Raw genomic sequence first — 23,585 nt, 5'->3', positions numbered from 1 at the left:
TTTTTCATAGTTATTGAGAAATAGTGATCTAGAGAGAGCTGGGTGGGGGCACGAAGGTGACAGAAGGAGAATAAAATATAGTTTGACCTGCAAAATATTTGCCACTTTACAAATCTGTGCATGTTTCCAAAACTGTGTCTTACAGTGAAATTATTGAGCCTTTTTGCATCCATTATTGAAGATTACATCATTTTAAAAGTAATCCATACAGTTAATCCTGAAGAATGAAGGTTGACAGTTCAATGGCACTTAGATTGACACTTCTCATCTAAAAGATCAAGTGTTGGAAGAAGAAAAAAAAAGCTGCCCAATAAGGTATCATTATTCCTTCTATTAAACCTGTGAGTCAGAAAAGGGGCTACAAAACTCCTCATTTTCAACAGTGTGAATTATTAGCTGCACCAAGTCAACTTACCTGATGAGGCACTCAGAAGACTGAGGAATGTAGAGGTCCCAGTAACAAGGCAGACAGGCTCTACAGAGAATGCAGAATCCAAATTCTTACACTGCACACCCAGAATCTCTTCTTTAACATGACTGGCCCATAAGATGCTGCCGTTCATACCCGAAAGTGCCATTATTGTTACCCATGGTGTGGAGACACCTGAGGACACAGGTACAAGAGGTAAATTGATCTTTCTATAATGAAAAGGAGAAACTGCTGTGGAGTGTTCTGCTGCTTTCAGATTTTTCCAAGGCTACTAGGAAAGTAAAGTATACATTGCAACATATCCCAGGAAGTGAATTAATTCAACTGATTAATTCAACCCTAATGTTCCTTTAACACCCTAATCCTAAACTATTTCCTCAGAAATTAGTCCTGCAATGAGATTTGCCTCCTGGATATATTCCCAAAGGATCACAGTTTGAAACTGCTATCCTAAGCCCAGCGACTCTGTTTTAACTATACACAAGATGGAACTGAGCATTTCCAGCTTTTTTCAATAGACAGCAGTTTAATAACTCAAGTTTGTTTTCCCAAGTCATATAAATCATGTTTTGCAATTTAGTGCAAGGGTCTACAACTTGAGGTCAAAAGACTTTTGTGTAACTATCAGAAATCTTCAAAGTTGTTATCAAATGGAATTTTTAATGTGCCCAAGGAAGAAAATTACTAAGAGGAAATACATTACTGGAGGGTACTAGTATTAATTACAATTAATTTTATCTAAATACAGATGAAATGAAATCAAACTGGGGTTTTTTTCCTAGCACTGGCCAAGTTCATTGGCCCAAAAAGGCTCTTTATAAAAAGAATAAGCATGTCTATATTTTAGTACAATATGCAAATCCAGCCAACTGTAGCTTAATACAACATATGGTGGCAAAGGTAAAATCAGTCATTTTCTGCAGCAGCCTTTCCTAAGCTGATGCCTCCAATTACCAGCCTCTAGAAATGCATTATACACACATTTCAGTTCTTTCTCTTTGGCTATAGTGTTGTAGTTGTTATCCCTTCCATTTGATATTTCATATATCCAAAGAACGCATGAAGAAAGAGATGGGTCAAATGTTCAGAATCTGCTCCAAAACACTAGCAGATGCACCCACAACACACTGACAATAAGATCTGGAGTGACAAGTTTCAACTAAATATTATATACAACCTCCTTTCTATGCATCTAGAATAGATCAGTGATTTTCAACCTTGGTAACTTTAACAAGTGTGGACTTCAACTCGCAGAATACCCCAGCCAGCAATCTCCACTACCATCTCCAGTTATTCTACCTTCCTTTATGCAGTATATAGCAAAACGTGGCAGAGGTTCAGGAGAACAGGCAGCCATACTAAATTTTGGGGGGCGACGTGCAGCTTTTGTCTGTTCGTTTCTTAGGAACAAGAGAGAGAAATTGTACTGTACTCTGGACAATGACATACCAGCCAATATGTATGTGTTTGCTTTTTTCCCTCCTTTTTAAAAGCAAGTGTAGTTCAGTAAGAAATCAAAGACACTGTCACGCCCCGCAGGCCCGACATTCAGCAGGGGGAACACGACCGGCTACAGCACTGCACCCACGGGCTCTCCTTGCAGCAGGGAACTCAGGCCCCACCTGTCTCGCCGCGGACGCACCTTCTGCATGGCGGACGCTACCCGCACTCACCTGGCCAGCAAACAGGCGCCCGCCATGGCATCCCGAGGCCTCCCGGTCAGCGGGGGAGCGCACACATGCGCGGAGCAGTTCTGCCGGGCCCCGCCCGGTGCCGGTGTGCTCCATGGCCTCATCGGGGGACGGGCCCGTCCAGGTTACACTTCCAGCACCGAGGCCAGAGCTGATGCCGGCGAGAAACCGTAGCACCGGCAGGCCTGCTGTGGGGCAGTTGTTGGCTCCCATCTCCCGAAGCGCGTGGCAAGGGACTGAACCCACTGTGCCGGCCTGCGTGGGTGGGGACTCAGTGGTGCGGGGGACCGTGGGGGGTGGCGGGGTGTCTGGGGCCCAGGGCTGGGTGGGGACCATCATTGGGTGGGGAATGGTTGTGGAGGACGGAGGTGGTGGGGCGCGGAGTTGCGGTTTTAGGGCAGGGTGGGAACAGGCAGGAGGAGAGCACCGGGTGTCAGTGCGAGGGGCAAAGGACATTGACGAGGGAGGGCGGGGTGTAAATAGGGGAGGGGCGGATGTTGGCGTGTTTGGGTGGAGCATGGGTGGTTGCGGGTAGCAGCCAACGCTGACTTCGTTTTTCCTTTGGACTGCTGTTTGTTTTACAATAAACTTTTCCTGTGGACTCGGCACTCATTCCGGCTGCGTTATTTCCTGCTCTTCCGGACGAGACTGAGAGACATTAAATATTTTGTTTAAAACTATCACCCAGATATGGAGAAATTGGCTCCATGTCCCTTTCAGGCAAGAGAGCTAGAGAGAAGGCTGGCTTGGTGGGCTGCCAGCTTGCTATGATTTCATTATGCTCTAAATTCTGAACTTACTTGGTAGGATTTGCAGACTTACCCAGTACACTAGCATTTTTCAAAGCTGTGAAGGAGAGTAAGACATCAGGGATACCATCATTATTTACATCAAAAAGTTCTGGTGGAAACAGAACTCCATCTGAAAAATAAGGTGTAATAATTACTTTTCTAGACTGTAAAAAAGGTAAAGGTTCCCCCGCACATGTGTGCTAGTCGTTTCCGACTCTAGGGGCCAGTGCTCATCTCTGTTTCAAAGCCAAAGAGCCAGCGCTTGTCCGAGGACGTCTCCGTGGTCATGTGGCCGGCATGACTAGATGCCAAAGGTGCATGGAACGCTGTTACCTTCCCACCGTAGTAGTCCCTATTTTTTTACTTGCATTTTTACGTGCTTTCGAACTGCTAGGTTGGCAGAAGCTGGGAGAGTAACAGGCGCTCACTCTGTTACGCGGTACTCGGGATTCGACCCGCCAAACTGCCGACCTTCTGATCGACAAGCTCAGCGTCCTAACCCACTGAGCCATCCCATCTATTCTAAACATATTTAGGATGGCTATTGATACAGCAATCATAAAAATCTTGTAGTAAATGTAATTTCACTCATTTCTGCAGCATAACCCACTCAGACATATTTCTTGACCATTTAATCAATTCACTTGAGCTAACATCTCACAAAACTACATTCTTGAGAAGATTTTGACCCCTCATCCTGAAACTCAATGTCACTACGATTGCTACAGATGTAAGGGAGAGTTCAGATCACCTAAAATCCAAGTACACTGTGTACCTGGTGTGAGTTCTTTTGATAAGAGTAAAAGAGAATTGAACAAAATTGATGTCAGGACTGGCCCAAAGCAACAAACTGGAATCTATGAAACATGAAAGATAAGTTAATGATGTAAAGCTATTTTGAGGATGACTTCCTATAATGCTGTGATTTTTAGAAACTACAAATCCTGCTCTTCACTCTCAACCTAATAGCTCTTGCACAGACTAAATATCTTGTATTGCACTAAATATCAAAGTAGTTATACCATTTCCATATAATTCTGAAGTGAGAAACATGGAGATCCAAATATATCAAAAAGAGCATTTAAAAATGGCATTTCTAGCTTCAGAATAACAAATTAAGCAAATTAAGAAATAAAAGATAATTGTTTTGTTTCCAGGAATAGTAAATTAGCTTAAATTTAAGCCCTCAGTTTTATTTCTCTGTCCAAAGGTCAAATTTAGTTAACATTCCTATGTATGACTCAAAAGATTCACATATGCACATTAATTAAATGTTCAACTGGATAGAGCATTTAGTTCAATGTATGTGCAATCACTATATTCAGAATCAAAGAAAATAAATCTTTGAACAGAATAACTCCCTCAGAATTAAATATATTTATGTAACTGGTTTAAAAATAAGCTTTGTTTTGTTTATGGAATTTGAAATAATTTGGAACAAATGTTTTAAATGGACATAACCTGATAGCTTTTACTAAATTGAAATAAAACTTTCAATAAAGTACAAGTAAAATATACTTCAGTGCTTTTTTTGTAAAAGAAAAAGGTGCCGGAACTCACACATGTCAGACAACCCGCCTTGCCTACCCTACAAGGTTCTATCCAAAAAAAGTGCCGGAACTCCATTCTGAGCGTTCTATGACAAAAAAAGCCCTGATATACTCAGATGTAATATTTTATATCGGGGAGTTATGGTTTTGGGGAGATATGGATTTTATAGCTATTTGTATATATGCATGTTTGGAAGACTGATACTTACATTTTGATCCAATCACTTTTTATAGACTTTTTTATACAATTAGTTGTTTTGAAAGATTAGCCAGTTTCTCATGACATTATTCATTTCCCTTCAAGCATTTATTTTTGGTAGAACTCACGTTTGAAAGTTTTAATGTCTACAAGACATTAAAGTCTTGGATTAAGGCTATTTGCTGCCTTTCTTCCAAGTACTTCATGCCTTATCCCTGCACTTATCCTCTCAACTATCACAAGTAGTATTTTCAACCTGAACCACCTTAGATGAAATTGCCTCATATTGGCTGTCTAGTATAGCTTTGTACATTAGTGGGGGGAAATGCAGAAAGTTCTACTTCATCTACCGTTCCAAAATTTTGCTTTTCCATCTTCTCACTGTTGATTGATATGCCAATCTATACACATCTTCTATTATCTATAACAGACAAATATTAACTTAAAGCTATCTATAAATTCATCCAAACTCTTAGTATCTTTCTGGGTAGGGTATACATTTCATAATCTGTGTATTTCCAGATATTTCTTACCTGCCACTTGACCTAGGTTGTGAATCCAAGTATTATGTAAATCTCTTGGTGGACAAGGAATGAGGAAAGCACACACCAGCACAAGGATCATGGAGATAACCATAGTGAGTAAAAAGATGGCAGTGCGCAAATAAGGCATCAAGGAACCGGTTGTCTTCTGCTCCAAACCATTGTTCATTTCACTTGGGTACTCTTCTGTCATACCCTCCGAGAGATGCTGCTTGGCTATACCAGCTTCCACATCGGAATCCACATCCTGGATTTCCCCAAGGGGACTTTTCCCATTTTTAACTCCACCATTCTTCTGCAGATTGAGGACCAAATCATCTTCGCTCTCATCACTGTCAGCCTGAGTGAGAGGGTCATATTCCCCAAGATCTGGACTCTTCTTACCTGAGAAGGTAGATGAAATGAGATACATGATAAAAGAACCTGTGGGATTTTTAGGATTAACAATAATAATAATAATAATAATAATAATAATAATAATAATAATAATAATAATAAGAAGAAGAAGAAGAAGAAGAAGAAGAAGAAGAAGAAGAAGAAGAAGAAGAAGAAGAAGAAGAAGAAGAAGAAGAAGAAGAAGAAGAAGAAGAAGAAGAAGTAGTTGGAAGGGACCTTGGAGGTCATCTAGTCCTCCTATTGCTAAGCACATTGGTTTCTGCTTAAATTGTAAGCCGCCCTGAGTCTTCGGAGAAGGGCGGGATATAAATGGGATTAAAAAAAAAAACCCTGCTCAGGCAGGAAACCTTATACCATTTCAGACAAATGGCTGGCCAGTCTCTTCTTAAAAACTTCCAGTGTTGGAGCATTCACCACTTCTGGAGGCAGGCTGTTCCACTGGTTAATTGTTCTAACTGTCAGGAAGTTTCTCCTTAGTTCTAGGTTGCTTCTCTCCTTGACTAGTTTCCATCCGTTGCTTCTTGTCCTGCTTTCAGGTGCTTTGGAGAATAGCTTGATTCCCTCTTCTTTGTGGCAGCCCCTGAGATATTGGAACACTGCTATCATGTCACCCCTAGTCCTTCTCTTCATTAAACTACACATACCCAATTCCAGCAACTGTTCCCTATATGTTTTAGCCTCCAGTCCCCCAATCATCTTTGTTGCTCTTCTCTGAACTCTTTCTAGAGTCTCAACATCTTTTTTACATCATGGTGACCAAAACTGGATGCAGTATTCCAAGCGTGGCCTTACCAAGGTATAATAAAGTGGTATTAACGTGATCTTGATTCTATCCCTCTGTTAATGCAGCCTAGCACTGTGTTCGCTTTTTTGGCAGCTGCAGCATACTGCTGGCTCATATTTAAGTGACTGTCCACTAGGACTCCAAGATCCCTCTCACAGTTACTACTATTGAGCAAGGTACCACCTATACTGTACTTATACTGCATTTGATTTTTCCTACCTAAATGTAGAACCTTACTTTTTTCACCATTGAATTTCATTCTGTTAGATAGTGCCCAGTGTTCGAGTCTGTCCAGATCCTCCTGTATCTTAAGCCTATCTTGGTCAAAGAATGCAATAAGATTTGTCTGGCATGATCTGTTTTTGACAAACCCATGTTGGCTTTTAGTGATAACTTTGTTTGCATCAAGGTGTTCGCTGATTTGTTGTTTGATTATCTTTTCCAGAATCTCCCCAGGTATTGAGATCAGGCAGTTAGGTCTATAGTTTCCTGGATCTATTTTTTTCCCTTTTTTGAATATGGGAACTACATCAGCTCTATTCCAATCCTCTGGTATTTCCCCAGTGCTCCAGGAACTTTGAAAAATATAGTTCAGTGGTTCTGAGATCACGTCTGCCAGTTCTTTGAGAACCTTGGGGTGTAATCCATCTGGTCCTGGTGATTTGAATTCATCTAGGCTGGACAGGTGCTCACTTACCATTTTCTTGCCTATCTTAACTTGCATTTCTATTCTGTTTTTTAATGGCACTGGTTTTGGTAGGTTGGACTGTTTTTTCCCTTTGTGTAAAGACAGATGCAAAAAACAAATTAAATAATTCTGCTTTCTCCCTATTGATTGTCACCTTCTTGCTATTTTCACCCACTAATGGACCAATCATTTCCTTAACTTTATTCTTGTTTCTTATATGTTGAAAGAAGCTTTTTTGTTATTTTTGACTTTGGTCGCAAGCCTTAGTTCATTTTGAGCCTTAGCTTGCCTCACTTCATCTTTGCAGGCATGGGCTGTTTGCTGATATTCTGCCATAGTTATGTGCCCCTCTTTCCTCTTCTTATACTTGTCCTTTTTATCTTTCAGTTTATCAGAGTTCTTTATGCAGCCATGCTGGTTCTTTTGAGAGCTGTTATTTTTCTTCTTTGTTGGTATTGTGCTAGACTGGGCCTTTATTATCTCACTTTTCAAAATTTCCCAAGCTTCTTGAGTTGTTTTCCCCTTTAGGATTCTCATCCATGGAATTCCTCCCAAGGTCTCTCTAAGTTTATTGAAATTAGCTCTTTTAAAGTCCAAGACTCTAGTTTGGCTGTGTTCTATTGCTTGTGCTTCCATAATGTTGAATTCCAATATTGCATGATCACTTCCCTCCAAGGTTCCTGTGGCTTTGACACTTTCTATCATTTCATCTCTGTTAGTGAGAATTAAATCCAATATGGCTAATCCCCTAGTTCCCTTCTCTACTTTTTGAGAGAGAAAGTTGTCTGCTAGGTTTGTCAGGAATCTGTTAGATCTTCCACTTGGTGCAGAATTTGTCTCCCAGTTGATATCAGGGTAATTAAAGTCCCCCATTACTATTGTGATGTGCTTCCTACATACCTTAGTTAACTGACTAGCAAAAAGTTCATCTATTTCCTCTGCTTGGTTGGGCAGCCTATAGTATACACCTATGGCAATGTCATTTTTTCCCCCTTTTATATTGACCCAAATGCATTCAAGTTTACAGTTTTCATCATTGTTGTGCTCTATTTCTGTAGAGATAAAGTTATTTCTTATATATAGAGCAACTCCACCTCCTCTTTTGTTTAGTCTGTTTCTTTTAAATAATTTAAATCCCTCTAGCTGTGTGTTCCATTTGTGGGTTTCGTCCCACCATGTTTCCATAATGGCAACAATATCATATCCACCCTCATTTACCTGAATTTCTAGTTCACCCTGCTTACTGTTCATACTCTGCACACTGGTGTATAGACATTTGAATCCTTTATGACTGACCCTGTGTTTACTTGCTACATAACTTGTATGGTGCCTGAGTTCCCCTATTTTCTTAGATTGCCGGGGACAGTGATGTTCTGTATCAATTAACTCACTGTCCCCATTGTTTAGTTTAAATATTCCTCCAAAAAAGCTGTGAATGTATTGCCAAGTAACTCAGTCCCTTTCTTGGATGAATGCAGACCATCTCTTTTGTACATTTTTTCATTGGACCAGCTACAGACATTGTGACTAATATAACCAAAGCCTTCTCCTTTACACCACTCCTTTAGCCACATATTAAATTCTGCTATACGCTGGCCTTTTCCATTTTGCTCCTTATACACTGGTAAGACCTCTGAAAAAGTGAGCCTACAGCCTATTCTGCTGAGTTCCTGCCCCAAGCTCTGGAAGTCATTCTGCACAGAGAGTACATCATTTTGGGATAGATCCTTAGTGCCAAGATGTACAATAGCATCCACATCACAGTCTTTGCTTGCATTGTTGACTATTTTGAAAATATGCTTCTTGTCCCTACTGGCAGTAGCACCTGGAAGACACCTGACCTCTTTTGAAACCTCTGTATCCTTTCCTAAATTTACATCCCTTATAATTGAATCACCAACCAGAAGGTGGCTTCTCTTTTTGGGTACCTTTCTTTTCTTGCAGGACTGATGTGTAATACCTGATTTGCACTTCTCCCTGTCAAAAACAAGTTCATCTCGGACCATGGTCCCCTGCTTATTTGAGTTATCATCACAATTTCCTTGACCTGTTTCCTTAATGTCCCTGTTAAGTTCAGCAAGGGCACTGTATCTGTTATGCAGGGACACAGCTAAAGCTTTGGGTTTAAGGTTCACAGCTCTCACCCTGCCAGATCCCACGGTTTTCCACACTGCCCTTCTCCTGCAGGATCTTTGCGGTAGAGGGGGCTGATAGCCTGGAGGCTCAGTAGAGTAGGAGGGCTGAACTGAACACCTGATTTCTGCTTGAAGAGCACAGATTACAGAACCTAGATGAATAATCTGTCCTTGTAGACTAGTAATTTGTGTACAGATAGGACAGTTTCCCAGTTTGAAGAGTGCTGCGAAAGACAGCTGCAAAACAAGTGTTGCACTGAACTAAGCCATACATGCTGAGATGAAAGGAATCTCAGATGCACTTGCCCTGAATGTACCACCACTATTTTTGATTTTGTTATATGATTTGTGCACCATTAGGTGCACAGGCCGCTACTATGCTCCTCCACCCACCTTCTCCTTAACTCACAGTATTGTAGCTTTTCCCAGCAGCCTCTGGCGGTTTAAAAGCAAAGAGGGTCCAGTCAGCAAGGACTTAGCTACTGTGCTCCTCCACCCACCTTCTCCTTGATCTAAAAGAAAGGAAGGTAATTTATTAGATAACGTAATGGGCATGCTTGCTGCATGGAGATGACACTATTGGACAGAAGACAAAGTCTGCCTATATTTCAAAAATTATATTGAATTATATTATTTTATTTTTATTTATCAAATTTATTAGTCACCCATTTCAATATAGGCAGAGCTTTTCTAAGAAAAAAAGGGAATGGATTATCTAATTGTTAATGCCTTCATTTCTATAATAGAAAATAATTATCTGTGAAGCTATTACGTTGTTCCTTTATGATTAACCTATATATGTTCTGTCCCCTTAACCATCTTTTTGGTGAGGCAGTTAAAAAATTTCTCTCACCTTGGAACCTTCACACCAAAAGGCAGAAAGAAGAAAGTCCCAGAAAGAGAGAGCGCAGGGCGAGGGAGAGCAGTCTTTTCTGAGGAAGGAAAAGCCAGGACGGGGGCAGGGCTGGTGCACATCTTGCCTTAGGCACCACTCTTCAATCAAGCCTGTTCTGCGCGTGCGCGTGCGTGCACACATGTGCACACACATTTTGCGACTCCCAGTTTTGTGTGTGTGTGACGGAACTGGTTCCGAGTGTCTCTTTTGCTGTTTCAGGTTGCCTACCCCTGTACTAGGTGTACTGGATGTGCTTCAACAACAGTTCCACATATATTTCTTTCCTATGTGCAGCACAACCAATAGGTACTGAAAGTTGTATGTTGCCATTGTGTAAAAACAGATGGTTTCTATAAAACGATATGTGATACTTTAAATTGCAAGTTATTTTCATGATTAATAGCCAAAAATCTATAAATGTGTTCAGGAAGCAAAATATTTGTTTAGTGTTATCACAGCAACACTTTTCACAGTATTCCAAGAACGTTCAAAATACAAAAGGGGTTAACAAATCATTTTGACTTTATAGCTCAAATAGAAAGGAATTTTAAACTATTATCAATGCATACTTACCTGAAAGTAAGCATGTATAACAGTAGAATTTATTTCCCATAAATATGCTTGAGATCACACTTTAAGGTTCCATGAACCATAACTAACATGGTTTACTATTGCAAGAAACAGGCCTTCAATTACTATACTTTTTGAAAAGAATCTCACACACGCTCAATCATATCAATTTTACCAAAAGACTAAATTGTCAATTTCTTCTGCCTGCTTTGGACAGGCAAAGCAAATAATTGACAAGTAAAAAAAAGAGTACCTGTGGATTACTCGGCTAGTTGTTGCTGACTATAGAGGGGGTGGTACTCATCTCCGTTTCAAGGCCATTTAACCAGTGTTCTCCAAAGAGATTTCCGTGGTCATGTGGCCAGCATGACATCACAGGGCACTGTTACCTTCTCACCAAAATAATACCTATTTATCTACTTGCATTTGTATGCTTTTGAACTGCTAAGAACTGGGGCAAGGATGGGAGCTCGCCCCATTGTGTCACAGTCAGGTCTCAAACCTGGGCTGCAGGCTTTCCACTCAACAAGCCCAGCATTTTAATCACTAAGCCACCACTCACATAACCCACATAAACCCATATAAAAATAATTTATAAATCCTGGATCCTAAAATCAGCACCTACATGTGCCGATGGGCTCCATGACACTCGCTGGCCTACCAGGCTCATCATCTGAAATTGTGCTTAAATATCCTTTTAATTACAACAAAATTAAGTGAAAAGTTAGCCTAATGCAAAACAAATATCCCTCTTTGGGCATCCTCTTTATTACCAAGAAAGATTAAGTTAACTTGAGAACTAAGATATTGTGGCAGAAGGAGCCTCACTACTTTGCTTTGATTCATGAATATTTTGAAACTCATGTGGCAGCTATGGAACTGTCACATTTCCACTGCTTTGAAAAATGTTATGGACACTGTGTGTTTTCAATTTTATCCCATTTATCTACTACATTTCCCACAAATTCTTTACTTTTTTGCAGTAAGATTTAAAATACATTTTTAAATGTCAGTAACAAAATCTGTGCTAATCAAATCTCAAGTGAAAAGTAAAACATACTAAAAAAGGTAAAGGTTCCCCCGCACATGCGTGCTAGTTGTTTCCAACTCTAGGGGACGGTGCTCATCTCCGTTTCAAAGCCGAAGAGTGAGTGCTTGTCCGAGGATGTCTCCGTGATCATGTGGCTAGCATGACTAGATGCCAAAGGCGCACGGAACACTGTTACCTTCCCACTGTAGTGGTCCCTATTTTTCTACTTGCATTTTTACGTGCTTTCGAACTGCTAGGTTGGCAGAAGCTGGGACGAGTAACAGGCGCTCACTCTGCTACACAGCACTCGGGATTCGACCCGCCAAACTGCCGACCTTCTGATCGACAAGCTCAGCGTCCTAACCCACTGAGCCACCGCGTCCCTTTTAAACATACTACACAAACCCAATTGGAGCTAAATATACTCAGTGCCTGGAGAAAAAAGGGAAAATATGGGATAGACATTACATGACTGCATTCTAAAAAGAATAATAATAATTACAGAGAAAAGGCTGTATTTGATAAAAAGGAGAAAAAAATGCCTTTAAAAGGGATTACTTTTCTAATGACCAAGGCAGCTGACAGAATTCCCAATCAGAAGTGCATTACCTCAATTCTCCAGGATTTTCTCTTCCTGGGAATTTGCAGATCTATGCCAGAGTAAATAAGATAAAGGAAATGCAGAATCTGCAGCCCACCATTATTAATCCAATTCCAGCATAAAAAAGGACAAGGTTTACTCAACTTTTTTTTTGCCATTAAGTCAACCTTAATTCCTCACACCTGCTCAAACAGGTTCCTGAAGTTTCCTTGATTTAAGAAGAGATTGCTATTGTCTCCTTCCCAGGTATGTGTGTGTGTGTTTTTTTCTTTGTGTGGCCCAAGGTCATCCAGCTGGCTTCATGCCTAAAGCAGGGCTAGAATTCAGTCTCTCAGTTTCTATCCTGCTTTTAATTATGACATCAAACTTGTTCTCTTTACATTGATGTAAGATAGTTGATTTACTTGTGCTACTTATAACAAGAAGTTAAATGACTATTCTAATTTTTTACCTAATAGCAAGATGTTAACTATCAAAAGAAAAAGCTTCTTAGATGTACTTTCTCATTTCTGTCCAAATTTTTCCAGCTCTTAACTCACCAAATCAAATTATGTGCCATAACGCACTCATTCAATCTGCATTTAACTGGAATTTTTCCAATTAATTTTCCAGAATTTCCCAATTCACTGAAGAGAGCACAGCTCACAGTTATCACTGTTCAATTCTCTCTAAATATGTTTCTCTGCATCTTTACACAAGGTTACAGCCTTTAAACCTATTAAAATGTTAAAAAAACAACCAAACATGTTTTTTCATCATATTCCTGTAACATCCATCTCCCTTAAATGACTTAACTCTTAAGGTTAAGAGTAGCCCAATAGAAGATAAGCCAAGCTGTACAAGAAAGTTATTATTCATTGACCTTGGTACACAAATTGATGTGCAAGCTCACTCAACCATGAAATCTTTAAAATAAGACTTTAAACTTCAAGAGATATAACTATAATTAAAGAGATGACAAAAACCCAGTTAACTTAACCACAACCTTCCCAGCACTTTCACCTAACAGCTGGGCAGATTACAAATGGACAGCTGCTACCACATCCAATAAACAAGAATTGTATTATTTATTCTCCCCTTTTCTGCTAAGAAACAAAACAAAGTATTCCAAACCCAAAAGCATTAAACCCCCTGAAAATTCCATGAATGAAGCTGAAGATGACTGCAACATAGTATCATAGCCAAAAAGTATCTCGCTCCCATTATCACCATCTGTGGAGTTCTCAAATAATTTCTTAACTTCCAAAACAAGTTATTCCTAGTGAAATGTAAATATTTGCAAAAATGCTGGCTAGCAATACATTGATCCAAACTGCTCTTAGGAACAAAGACTGCACAAACAGGCAGACCTATTTTCCATCTCTGTTGCAACAGTAAAACAATGCCTGTTCATTCCTCTATCTCAAAGCTTCACCCCATCACTTTTCCTGGGACCAGCACTGCCTCAGTTTCTCTTGCCATGAAGGTCAGCAACGTTTAAACCTTCCTCCCCACAAAAGAACTGGGTCGTCTGTGCACCTGTATTGTGCATCCACAAACGCTTAACAAAGATAGCTAAGATTTATCTCATTCGTCTCTCTACTCCTATAATAATTATCCTTATTCTTTCAACCCATTCATCTTTCTTTTTCTCTATCATGGTCAGAGATAAAGGGCATCTGCTGGGACCCGGATATAAGCGGGGAGGAGGTTGGTGGGACTATTCTCCAGATGGGACCCGGATGCTCTCTGGAACTGAGAAATTTAAGTCTAAAACGCCCCGGCCCTGTATACTCCAGAGTTGTCATCCTCATCCTGCCCACTCCCCGTTTCCCACCAGCGTTTGGCGCGCTGCAAGTCAAGACCCCTACCTGGCAGCTTCAGCGCCCGTGACAGCACCGTAGCCATGCTGGCGACAGGAGACGCGCATGCGCCCGACTCTTCTGCCTCCTGGGAAGTGTAGTTTTGCAGACAGAAGCATTAAGGTGTTAATGATCTTTAGCGTACTTGCACGAAAATTACGTAGGTGAGGAGAAAAGCCGACAGTTTGCGTTTGTAATTAGCTTTGCAACTGTATATATTTCACAGCTGAGAGCGCCTTAAGTGATCAGAGTAAGACATTTTGTTTTTCTAACTGGCTGGATCATATGACAGAATGCAAGTGATCCACTTCAGGTTTCCCTAAACTGCTGGGTACCAATTCTTTATAGTATCCTTTCCGGCTAGGACACTAAAGAGATAAGCCAAACTTTGCTAATATTGGAACTGCGACTTCTGGGAGATAATTAATATTCAGTTGGCGCATAGTTTGGCGGCAGGACTTCTCCTCCTTCCCCCCCCCCCCTCTCCAGCTCTGTCATTCTAATACCGTAAATCAAAAGTTTCAGTCAAAGGATTTCAGTTTGTAAGTTCCTTTTCTTCGAAAGAGACAGCTTTGAGGCGCTGGAAGGGACGAGAGTCGACAAGTGTTTTGCTGTTTGTTTGTTTTTCACGTTCTAATTATTTTATTTTGCTTTCCGACAGAAAGAAACCACACCAAACAGAATGCTTCTCTCCTTGATATACTGGGACTACAGTTCCCATTTGGGAAGCTGAGGAGAGTTGTATTTTAATCGCGGGGAGGGGGGGCGGAATTGGCTGGAAAGGTTACTTGTGTTTCAGTCGTGGGAGGGAGGGGCATTAGCGGGCGTCTTCAGAGGAAGCGCCTTTCAAGTTGCTTTGGTCCCTAGCCAACAGCCCAAGGATCGGAGAATGAAAACGAGCTTTGCAATCAGGATACACAGAGTTTCCGCTTATATTCAGGATCAGGGTGTTTTTCTATGACTGGAATGCGTTGCTTGTCTTTTCTCTAAAGAAATTATGGTGCAGCTCTTCGATTTTCGATTCTGCAGATAGAGCACTGTCAATATTTGTAGTCCCAGATATATAAACATTAATGCCTCAATATTCAACACAATTTTGATTTGCAACCAAAATGAACTTTGGCTCCAGCTAAGCCTACAGAAGGCTGACAGTGATCTGAAACAAGCCAGTGCGCTCACACAGAGAGGGATTCCTCAGGGTGCTGTCGGCTAGACAATGTCGGCTGGCAACCCCCTAAGGGGAGGGCCTTCTCTGTGGGAGCGCCAGCCCTGTGGAACCAACTTCCCCTTGAGCTTCGGATGGCCCGGATCTCCTGTCCTTTCGCCGCGGCCTCAAAACACTCCTTTTCCATCAGGCTGACCTGGACTGACAGGGATTTTAATTATGTTTTTAATTTTTAACTTAATTTTAATTTTAATTTATTCAACTGGGGCTATTAATTTAATTTCTTTTTAACTTTTGTATTATTGTATTTTATTGTTGTTAGCCGCCCTGAGTCCTTCGGGAGATAGGGTGGCATATAAGTCCCAATTCCAAGCCGGCCTAGTCTGATGGGTTTGGGGTTTTAACATTGTTTTTAACTAACTTACTACATCGGGCACAATCATTTAACTTTAAATCTTGTATCCTGTATTCTTATTTTTATTGCCCTGTACACTGCCCTGAGTCCTTCGGGAAAAGGGCGGTATATAAATCAAATAAATAAATAATAAATAAATAAATAAATAAATAAATAAATAAATAAATAAATAAATAATAAATGAATGAATGAATGTGTGATGCTACAGTCTTTTTGACCTGGATCACAAATACCTTTTCAAATGGAATGACACTAATGCCATTGAAAAAAAACTGTAGTGCAAATATAATGATAATGATAACTTTATTGTCACTTTGAATGTACACCAATCAGCATACATCAAAATGAAATTTCATTGCATACAGCTCTCAAAGGGTCACCACCTCCGATATATACTCCTTGTTCGTGGCCCACTCAAATTTCACATTGTCCATTTTAGTCTCTAGGGAGACTAAAACAACTCATTTTATATATGAATATATGAACATACAGTTGCAAGAAAAAGTATGTGAACCCTTTGGGATTATGTGGTTTTTTGCATGAATTGGCCATAAAATGCGCTCTAAACGTTATGTAAGTCACAACAATAGAAAAACACAGTCTGCTTAAAATAATACTACACAAACATTAGCTGTTGTCATGTTTTAATTGAAGATAAAATGGAAACATTCACAGTGCAGGATGGAAAAAGTATGTGAACCTTTGGACTTAATAACTGGTTGACCCTCCTTTGGCAGCAATAACCTCAACCAAACGTTTCCTGTAGTTGCAGATCAGACCTGCACAACGATCTGGAGTAATTTTGGACCACTCCTCTGCACAAAACTGTTTCAGTGTAGCAATATTCTTGGGATGTCTGGTGTGAATCGCTCTCTTAAGGTCATGCCACAGCATTTCAATCGGGTTGAAGTCAGGACTCTGACTGGGCCACTCCAGAATGTGTATTCTGTTCTGTTGAAGCCATTGTTTTGTTGAATTACTTGTATGCTTTGGGTCATTGTCCTGTTGCATCACCCATCCTCTGCGGAGCTCCAGTGGCGGACAGATGGTCGTACGTTTTCTTGCAAAATGTCCTGATAAACTCTGGAATACATTTTCCCATCAATGACAACAATCCGCCCAGGCCCTGAGGCAGCAAAGCAGCCCCAAACCATGATGCTCCCTCTGCCATGTTTTACTTTGGGGATGAGGTTTTGATGTTGCTGTGCTGTGCCATTTTTTATCCACACATAGTGTTGTGTGTTTTTCCCAGACAACTCAATTTTGGTTTCATCTGTCCACAGTATATTTTGCCAGTAATGCTGTGGAACATCCAGGTGCTCTTTTGCAAACTTCAAACATGGACAGATGAAACCAAAATTGAGTTGTCTGGGAAAAACACACAACACTATGTGTGGAGAAAAAATGGCACAGCACAGCAACATCAAAACCTCATCCCCAAAGTAAAACATGGCGGAGGGAGCATCATGGTTTGGGGCTGCTTTGCTGCCTCAGGGCCTGGGCGGATTGTTGTCACTGATGGGAAAATGTATTCCAGAGTTTATCAGGACATTTTGCAGGAAAACGTACGACCATCTGTCCGCCACTGGAGCTCCGCAGAGGATGGGTGATGCAACAGGACAATGACCCAAAGCATACAAGTAATTCAACAAAACAATGGCTTCAACAGAACAGAATACGCCTTCTGGAGTGGCCCAGTCAGAGTCCTGACCTCAACCCGATTGAAATGCTGTGGCATGACCTTAAGAGAGCGATTCACACCAGACATCCCAAGAATATTGCTACACTGAAACAGTTTTGTGCAGAGGAGTGGTCCAAAATTACTCCAGATCGTTGTGCAGGTCTGATCTGCAACTACAGGAAACGTTTGGTTGAGGTTATTGCTGCCAAAGGAGAGTCAACCAGTTATTAAGTCCAAAGGTTCACATACTTTTTCTATCCTGCACTGTGAATGTTTCCATCTTATCTTCAATTAAAACATGACAACAGCTAATGTTTGTGTAGTATTATTTTAAGCAGACTGTGTTTTTCTATTGTTGTGACTTACATGACGTTTAGAGCGCATTTTATGGCCAATTCATGCAAAAAACCACATAATCCCAAAGGGTTCACATACTTTTTCTTGCAACTGTAAAATCATAGGGCTGAAGGGACCTTGGAGGTCTCCTAGTCCAACCCCCTGCTCAAGGCAGGAAACCTTATATCATTCCTGTCAAATGATTGTCCAATCTCTTTTTGAAAACCTCCAGAGATGGAGCACTCTGGGAGGCAAACTATTCCATTGATTGTTCTCACTGTCAGAAAATGTATCCTTATTTCTAGGTTAGATCACTCTACCCATTACTTCTTGGATGGAAATGTTGCGTTTTTGTAAATAAAATCTATATTAACCCCTTGGCTGTCCTTGCAAATTCTTGTTCAGATTTTTTTAGCTCCCTGAAAAATAGTACAGCAATGATCTGACCTGCTCAAAAGGAACTTTCTTTTTCATAACAGGATAATAAATAATAATAATAATAATAATAATAATAATAATAATAATAATAATAATAATAATAATAATAATAATAATAATAAGGGGACTTTTCCCATTTTTAACTCCACCATTCTTCTGCAGATTGAGGACCAAATCATCTTCACTCTCATCACTGTCAGCCTGAGTGAGAGGGTCATATTCCCCAAGATCTGGACTCTTCTTACCTGAGAAGGTAGATGAAATGAGATACATGATAAAAGAACCTGTGGGATTTTTAGGATTAACAATAATAATAATAATAATAATAATAATAATAATAATAATAATAATAATAATAATAATAATAATAATAAGAAGAAGAAGAAGAAGAAGAAGAAGAAGAAGAAGAAGAAGAAGAAGAAGAAGAAGAAGAAGAAGAAGAAGAAGAAGTAGTTGGAAGGGACCTTGGAGGTCATCTAGTCCAACCCCCTGCTTAGGCAGGAAACCCTATACCATTTCAGACAAATGGCTGTCCAGTCTCTTCTTAAAAACTTCCAGTGTTGGAGCATTCACCACTTCTGGAGGCAGGTTGTTCCACTGGTTAATTGTTCTAATTGTCAGGAAGTTTCTCCTTAGTTCTAGGTTGCTTCTCTCCTTGATTAATTTCCATCAGTTCCTTCTTGTCCTGCCTTCAGGTGCTTAGGAGAATAGCTTGACTTCCTCTTTGTGGCAACCCCTGAGATATTAGAACACTGCTCTCATATTCTTCTCGTCCTTCTCTTCATTAAATTAGACATATCCAATTCCAACAGCCGTTCCTTATATGTTTTAGCCTCCAATCCCCTAATCATCTTTGTTGCTCTTCTCTGTACATTTTCTAGAGTCTCAACATCTTTTTTACATCGTGGTGACCAAAACTGGATGCAGTATTCCAGGTGTGGCCTTACCAAGGCATTATAAAGTGGTATTAACGTGATCTTGATTCTATCCCTCTGTTAATGCAGCCTAGCACTGTGTTGGCTTTTTTGGCAGCTGCAGCACACTGCTGGTTCATATTTAAGTGATTGTCCACTAGGACTCCGAGATCCCTCTCACAGTTACTACTATTGAGCAACATACCACCTATACTATACCTGTGCATTTGATTTTTCCTGCCTAAATGTAGAATCTTACTTTTTTCACCATCAAATTTCATTTAAAATAGAGATAATGTCAGCCTAAGGGAGTTAGATAAGATAAGATAATCTTTATTGTCATTTTTTTACTGTGGACATAATGGCACACATCAAAAATGAAATTTAGTTGCCCGCTCTCAAAGTGAAACATGACACACACCTAAAACATACTACATACAACATATGTATAGACCCACACCCTTACATATACATACAATAAAATATTAAATACTGTCCATCTTGAATATATAATGGAAGGAAGAAGCCTGAGAGTTCACAAGGTTAATGCTGTATGGAATGAAACTATGGTTGAATCTGGATGTTCTGCTATGGATACCACGAAGCCTCCTCCCAGAAGGTAACAAGGAAAACAGTTTGTGGCTGAAGCATGTTGTAGGAGCAGTCTAGTCACTTGAGTGGATATAGATGGTCTCAACCTCTGTTTGTACCACTGGCAGACATGGAGAGAGGCTCCAGCAGCTATTGGAGGGAACATTTGTTGCTCTGGCAGGACAGGGTTAATTTCTCTTTGTTGCAACTACTGCTTAGATAGCTTTCCATAGAGCCACAGTTATGGATTAGTGAGTCCAGGATAACAATATTGAGGGGTTCCAGAATGATTGGGCAGAATCAGATGCATCTGCAACCAAGAAAGGCACCAAAGCCAGACAAGATGGTGGGGATCAAACTGATTGAGGAACTGCTGGCATAGTAATAGCTCAACAACATAACCAATCAGTATGTAGTTCAGGAGAGTAGATGCTTAACACCAGGGCTTTTTTCTCATAGAACACTCAGAATGGAGTTCCGGCACCTTTTTTTGGATGGAACCTTGTAGGGTAGGCAAGGCGGGTTGTATGACAAAAAAAGCACTGCTTAACACTAAGTAGAGACTCCACCAATCATCTCATGGAGTTTAGCTGTATTTTGGCTGCAGTGGAGCCAGTGAAAATCTTTGATCTGGCTGCAGTGGCAATAATGACTTGGCTGCAACTGACATCTTTTAAGGATGGGTAGCTGTGATGTCCTGCTCAGCTGCAGGAGTGGTGATGACCCAGGGAAGTGTTACAGAAGACCTTGGGGACCCAGGTGCCAAATGTGTGTGGCAGCAGAAGAGCATTCAGACTGATAGTTCAGTTGGAGGCTGACCTGAGTTTTACAGCTGCCATGGAGCCAATCATTCTGAGCAGCAGCCATCTTGCCCCTGTGGCAAGGAGGACTGAAGGGGACAGGGTCATATACCATCTTTGCTATCTTATGTCAATGTGTGTCCAAAGACCTTTATGTAGCATCAAAAATCCCACAAAAACCTGGAACTAGATGGGGAAAGACTTTAGCTGTAGCTAGAGTGGATTATGTGGAATGGAGGCAAGCAAGCAGAAGCACCTAAGAGTAGAGAAGTGCAATGGTAACCTAGTCAGTGGTGAGAGCTATAGAGTTTGCTCCCTTGTTCACCCACAGTGAGAGTGTATGAGGATTTGGGGTTTAATAAGGTGAATGTGGTGATGGTAGATTGGCAGACATTAAGAACCCAGTGGTGATTGGTCACTGAAAAAGTCAAAATTATTGTATGCAAATGCTCTTGTTAAAATGTACAGAATATTCTAAATTCTAAGTATTTTATTTATTTATTTGACTTGTATGGTGCCCATCTCACCTAGAGGATGTTTATTTTTATAACAAAATGTTCCTAGATCTTTCCTTGTGCAGAAAAGTCTCTACCAAAAACCATGTGTGGATTATTAAGATATCACAAGATTTATCATCTCTGCATTTTAAAGTCATTTTTAAAAGACATAGCAATGATTTCTTTAGTTTTTTAAACATTGATTCCAAATTGAACCATTTTGCTTTTTGATAGTTTCCTGGAGTTTTTATTTTGTTGCAGCAAAGATGATATGTAACTGTTTTCTCTAGCTTCACTGCTTCAGTATAGTGATAACTCCCAAACAGAATCTAGAGTGTGGGGATATTATATATTATTCTTCATAAACTGTATCAATAAGTGAAGCATAGACAAATCTGATATCAAAGGACTTTCCAACTTTTTATTTCCGAAAGAGTAATTGTTTCCTATAGAAAACTCTATTAAAAATAATCTTCAAATCTCTATCCAATCTTGAGAAAGAACTTCTGCAATCTGAAAATTTTACAGACTGGCTAATGATTTGGAGATTATGTCCCAAGACAAGATTCTTATGTTGTTTAATTTATGAACAGCTATGGGTTTCTAGTACATTGCCCAAGATACATTAGATAAAATGAGAGCATGAATATTGCAGTATCTCCCAAATATAATCATATTTGTTCACTGAAAAAAAACCATACAGGTTAATGAAAAGCTATCTAAACATTGTTGCTAATTGTTCTTTTCCACGCTTTTAGTCACGCCTCTAGCCAGTGCTATTTCAAAATACATATTTCTTAACATGCTTTTCATAGGTAAATTTTAGAAGCATAGAAATTGCTGTTCAGTATGAAACCATCTACCATCATAGCTTTATTAAGTGTTCCTTATCTTACTTGTTCAGGTTTTAAATATTTCCAGGAATTTTAGTTTGGGTGATGAAGAAAACTGCAGTGTGTTTGCCCTTCTGAAATGAAACCCAGGTGATATAGATTATTGTTTGGACATCTTTTAAACTATTTGTTTTTCTTGTGTTTTGTTTTGGCACCAAGAATTGCTGTTTCCCATTAAGCAGGGGAACACATCTCGAGAATCATGGCTTTGGAAGCTCCTTTTAATACAAATCTGATATTATACACAATTTTTTTTAATACTAGATCCTCTGGCTTAATACTTGTGGGTCTTGGAGACTGCTTAGGAAGCCCACCACAGGAGGTGTCCCTGTAACCTCATCCATCAGTTCAGTTGTGAGCAATTGGAAAGATTGATTGCATTGGGAACAGTCTCCAGAAAAATGTGTACTTCCCAATAGCCAAACATGGCTACAAATGGCCGTCTGCACCTAGCTGTCTGAAGCAAGGTTGTTGAGAAACCCAGAGAAATCATGTGGTTTTCTTTTCAGAAATTTTGATCAAGGTTGTTTGGTTCTCATTCTGCCAAATGGCAGCCAGGAGCCCAGAAATATAAAGCAGATTGTTAGAATGAAAAAGAAGGCCCTGAGCCTTCTCTGTTCTTCCAACATTTCTGCTCAGAACACAAGGTTTGCATCTGGATACATATATTGAGCGGATGTGATGTGTGTACTTGGATCCCCGTATCCCACTCAATATTCTATGACTATTCAGAAATTAGCTACTTTAAAATAATTTCTGTATCAGTCTGAAAAAAATATTTTTCTTTCTTGCACCTGTACATTTTTTATTAAAAAGATTATTTTTCTATGAGAACTATTCATGACGGACTTCTAAACACTGTGATTATTAGGACTCATTAGCCACCATTTTTTGCTGGATCACCTCAGAAAGGATGCTGCCAAGTGCAAAAGATAAGGTCCACACATGAAGGCCCAGTTAAACTGATTTATTGCTAATCATGCCTATACACCAGAATCTTCTCAACTAACAGTTAATACCTGCTCAGGGTTAAATAAAGGTCAATGGAATTCAAGAGCGATTGGATGTAGTTTGCTTGTGGTTACGTAGGGATTCTAGGTTGATCCCTCTTTTAACTCTGCTCCCGCATTCTGCCACTCCTTCTCATATAGATGCATTTTCATTAAAATGAAAGAGCTTACAAAGCCATTTGAATGAAAGGGGAACATGGATATTTATCAGCTTTCGACAGCTGAGGTAACAAATTTGAATGCATAGTAATGCCCTGTGGTGTACTTACCTGCCTGTCATATTCTCCAGATTCATGAGTGAATTGTTCTCTGATGTTTTGAACAATTATTTAGTAATTTATCTGAATTCAGGTTGTGTTTTTTCAGATATCCTTTCTTTATATTCAATTCATGTCAGAAATATGATACAGCACCAGCATGAAAACTAACAGTACACCAAGTTGGGAAAAATGTTTTTTATCTTAGACTATTAGGGTTATCACAGTTATATAAATAATGAGCAGACAGATCCTATAAAAGTTCATTCCATACTTACATGCAGACACCTAGAAAGGTTAAAGATCTCCAGAATGTTCTGGATATTACCATTTTTAGAAGCATCATCCCTGTTTAACAGTATATGCAAGCTTTAACTAGGAATACCAATTTAAATGTCTAATCAAGAGAAAAAGATACCCAGGACTTGAATATCTTTTCATCCAA

General features: G+C 39.9%; 1 protein-coding gene across 1 annotated transcript in view; it reads right to left on the bottom strand.

The window, feature by feature from the left end:
* The window catches only part of FAM234B (family with sequence similarity 234 member B), a 30,664-nt gene extending 16,193 nt beyond the window's left edge, over window positions 1–14,471 (bottom strand). Inside the window, exons 1-4 of the mRNA XM_083366748.1 lie at window positions 14,153–14,471; window positions 5,195–5,587; window positions 2,944–3,042; window positions 416–604 (exon numbers count right to left, since the gene is read on the bottom strand). Of these exons, the coding sequence (XP_083222874.1) occupies window positions 416–604; window positions 2,944–3,042; window positions 5,195–5,587; window positions 14,153–14,189 (718 nt within the window). The 5' untranslated portion in view covers window positions 14,190–14,471. The remainder of the gene's footprint in view (window positions 1–415; window positions 605–2,943; window positions 3,043–5,194; window positions 5,588–14,152) is intronic.
* Window positions 14,472–23,585: the final 9,114 nt, after the last annotated feature.

This window comes from Vipera ursinii (genome assembly GCF_947247035.1).
Source record: "Vipera ursinii genome assembly, chromosome: 6".
NCBI lineage: Eukaryota > Metazoa > Chordata > Lepidosauria > Squamata > Viperidae > Vipera > Vipera ursinii.
This window is presented reverse-complemented; position numbering and strand designations above follow the sequence as displayed.